Below are 3494 nucleotides of genomic sequence, written 5' to 3'. Positions count from 1 at the left end.
TCTCTCTCTCTCTCTCTCTCTCTCTCTCTCTCTCTCTCTTTTGATAACAGGTCTTGAATTCAACTCTCCTCGTCGCCTAGATCTTTAAGGGCTCTTGGATAGTTTCCCACGATGTTAAAACTCTCATCTTGTTCTTGTTCCACCTGGCAGGTCCACTTTTTTCTCCTTCACAGCCACAAACAGCAACGCTTCCACAATCGTACCAGACACAAATTCAAGAAACGGAATTTTGTATGTTTCTGCGTACGAGCAACCGTTCGAAATGTGCCAAGTGTCAAAGGAAACCTCGACTTATCAATTTTACAGCACTTCAAGCTCCTTCAACCACGTGGTGGGATGAGGCTCTAAAACATTTAGCTTTTACTTTAGTCCCTTCAAACAAAGGTATCTCCTTGGGTTCGCTCAAAACTAATAAATCCACAATTGGGAGCACGTACTAGCGTTCAAACTTTGAGAAACTTGGTGGATAAATTTCAAAGGTTAAGGGGTTAAAATAAAGATGGAGTAATCTTCGAGGGTAGAAGAAAGAGAGAATTTTAACAAAGGAGAACGGGAACTTAGAAAAGGGGGGAGGGGAGAAATAATTCACGAGCTGGGTGGTAGGATTAGTCAAAAAATAAGGGCAAGGGGAGGAAAACTCGGGAAATTTTATGGGCGACTTTTTTTTTGAACGTTAAAATGAGGAAAAAGGAGATTCGACGGGCGAGGGGATGAAAAAGTGTGCAACGCTTATATTTTCAAAAATAAGACTTAAGTGGTAATAACTTCCAAGCGTGCGGAGCACTTTGTACTAGAAAAAGAGGGGGGCAGGTCCGGGGGGGGGGGAGGAAGAGAACGAGAGGTTTGAGGTTTTAGGTTTTGGTCTTCGGATGTACCAAACGCGTTTCGTTCTTAAAGGATCTCATCAGCGGTAGTAGTAGGGAGATTTAGAATGGGCTAGAGGAGAGAGGATGTTCTTACATAGGAGGGTGTGGGGTTGGGAGAGACCAAAAAAGAGGGCGGGGAAAAAGGGTTTTAATTTAAAGAAGAATCTACTTGAAGGTGGTTTGCTAGGATGTTTCCTACCAAACTAATGGAAGAGGGGTGTGTGGTGACTGCCAAGGGTAAATTGTAAGGGGTAACTTTTTTCGGGGAAAGAGTATTCAAAAAAAAAAGGGACAAATAAATATTAAGGAGACTTGTTTCATAATAGATTTTATTATTTTGGTTTGGATTTTTTTTTGGGGGGGGAGGGGGGGGGGAGTGTGAATCTAAAAGAACAGTGAAAGAAAGTGCATTTTTGTTTCCCTATTACATTTTATTATTTTTAAGCTTAAATTCCTGAGACTTCCTCCACTGTTGCAAATTTTGTAATATTGAGCATATGGATTATTAAAGTTCACAAATCCTCAAGTATGCTCTATTCAATATATATAACCCTTTTGAATTCCTTGAGACTTTGTCCACTATTGCAATTTTTGTAATACTGGACATACGAACTGCAGTTTACAAATCCTTTAACGTATATACGATAGCAAGTTCTATCGAGAACAAATTTCAACATTGCTATGGCTAGGACGAGTTGAACATTAGATCTGAAGTTTCTTAATTTGTAATATATAGAGTTAGTGTTTCATTCGTCTTTCCAATTTGTAATATATAGAGTTAGTGTTTCATTCATATCCAGGAAGGAAAGCAACGTAATCACATCAAAATTTTACATCCTCAACCTTGATCTTCCAAGGCTTTGTTGAGACTCAATCACTCTGGAGTGTTCTTATGGCATGCGAAATGACATAAACTTCACAAAATTGGCATTCTCTCTACACTTAAGTGTATGAGAAAAAGCATCAATGGTGCCATTAGTTCGGGTGGAACTTGCAAAAACCATGATCCCTCACTAGGTTGGGGAGTTGTGTATGTAAAACCCACAATGATGGCTGTATTTGAGAGGTGCCATTCAGGAGAGGCCTTAGGGCCTATCTGCTTGGATGCACCTTCATCAAAGGACTCACTTCATGGTAGCAAGAAAACTGTGGGTGGAGTGGCACAAGCCTTGTGTATATTTTTGATTCGCTTAGAGAGACAAAGTCCTTTGTGAAATCGTCGCTCAATCAGGGAATGACCATCTCACCATTGAAGCTGCTTGGGACCACCTGCTGAAGCTGCTTGGGACCACCTGCTCAATTAGGGAATGACCATCTCACCATTGAAGCTGCCTTATGTGTGATCACATGTAACCCCCTTTGAGAGGCAGTGCCAAGATTGAGGGGCAAAGTGCAATAAGCAAGAAAGGGCCAAAGTCCTTTCTGACATCTAGGAGAAGCCGGTGCAGAAGGTCCCTTGATATTTAGGGAATGAGCATGTTACCTCTCCTGGATGATTTGAAGCTTGGGTGCCCAAGGCTTGGGCTTAACTACCTGGGTTTGTTGGCCATGACATGATGACCTCATGTATGCTTGTGAGGGTTCTGGGAAAGAGATAATTGCCTGATCTTGGTCATTACGGATCTGCTGCAATGGCTGGCATTCCTGCTCATTAGAATCTCCACTCCCATTGCTTTCCTCTTCAGTGAGAGGAGCCACCCTTGCGGCAGGAGTAAAGAGCTTGCATACGTGGTGTACTTTGGGAAACATATTGAAACCCATGGCTTTGGTGCTTGAAGGGCTGACCTCCTTGGAAAGCTGGTGATGATGGGAATCGAGAAGCTTTGCAAAGGAGAGGGGCTCGTGGGGGGTGAGGCGAATGTGCAAGCGGAGCATGGGGAAGAGCACGTACATAGAGTCGGGGTGGGCGTCAGCGTCGGCGGTTAAAGGCGTGGCACGCTTGCAACCTGCAGTAACCTGGAAGTCGGCCGGGTGAAGCTGGGCTACAAAATGGCCCGGTGGGAACTCAAGCATAAGCTCTCCCACCTTCATGCTGCTTCCGGACTCCACCAGCTCTATATCCACCACACGTCCCTGCGTCGCCTGCAGTACTCTGATGACGGTGGACGTGGGAGCAATCTCTAAGGAAGCGCGGCCGCTGCTGCTGCTCACGCAGTTGCCCATTTCCTGCTTGCAGACTGAGTCTTGGAACAAGAGCAGCGACTATTATATTAGGCCGGCAGAGAAGAAGGGGCTTCCCTATAAAATGCAGGATTGACATAGTTGCAAAAGATGTTACATAATTCTACTATGAAAACTACTGGGCTTTCATCTGACCATGACATGAGGATGCGGCTGGTGGCTCCCGTGATCAATCACCTGAGTGGTGGTGCGTCCACTGAACAGACAAAGCACGTGGGGAACGGTTGAGAAACGTGACGTCTTAGCAGTAGGCGTCACGTATAGCAGGAGGAGGAGACCACGGGCAAGCACGACGAGAACAGAAGGCGGCAAGGCCTAGCAGCAGTCACTGTTGCCTTTCACTTTCCACTTTAATGCGATCCCTTCGATCGGGAACCAAAGGTAACGGAATGCCTTGTCTCATGAACGACAATAATTGACGTGTTCTGCCGCGTTCCCTTCATTCAT

At 44.9% G+C, this 3494-nt stretch overlaps 1 protein-coding gene across 1 annotated transcript; it reads right to left on the bottom strand.

The window, feature by feature from the left end:
• Positions 1–1490: 1490 nt before the first annotated feature.
• Positions 1491–3139, bottom strand: LOC147462923 (uncharacterized). Its single transcript, XM_086527768.1, has one exon. It carries the CDS (start codon positions 3027–3029, stop codon positions 2346–2348), a length of 684 nt encoding a protein of 227 aa, XP_086383894.1. The 5' UTR covers positions 3030–3139; the 3' UTR covers positions 1491–2345.
• Between the last annotated feature and the right edge of the window lie 355 nt (positions 3140–3494).

This window comes from Adiantum capillus-veneris, chromosome 2 (assembly GCF_014529385.1).
Source record: "Adiantum capillus-veneris isolate H3 chromosome 2, ASM1452938v2, whole genome shotgun sequence".
NCBI classification, from domain to species: domain Eukaryota; kingdom Viridiplantae; phylum Streptophyta; class Polypodiopsida; order Polypodiales; family Pteridaceae; genus Adiantum; species Adiantum capillus-veneris.
Note: the sequence above shows the minus strand (reverse complement) of the source record. Positions and strands in the feature narration are given on the sequence as shown.

Excerpts from the sequence above, each read along its gene's own strand:
- LOC147462923 (XM_086527768.1), bottom strand. The coding sequence starts at position 3,029 with ATGGGCAACTGCGTGAGCAGCAGCAGCGGCCGCGCTTCCTTAGAGATT.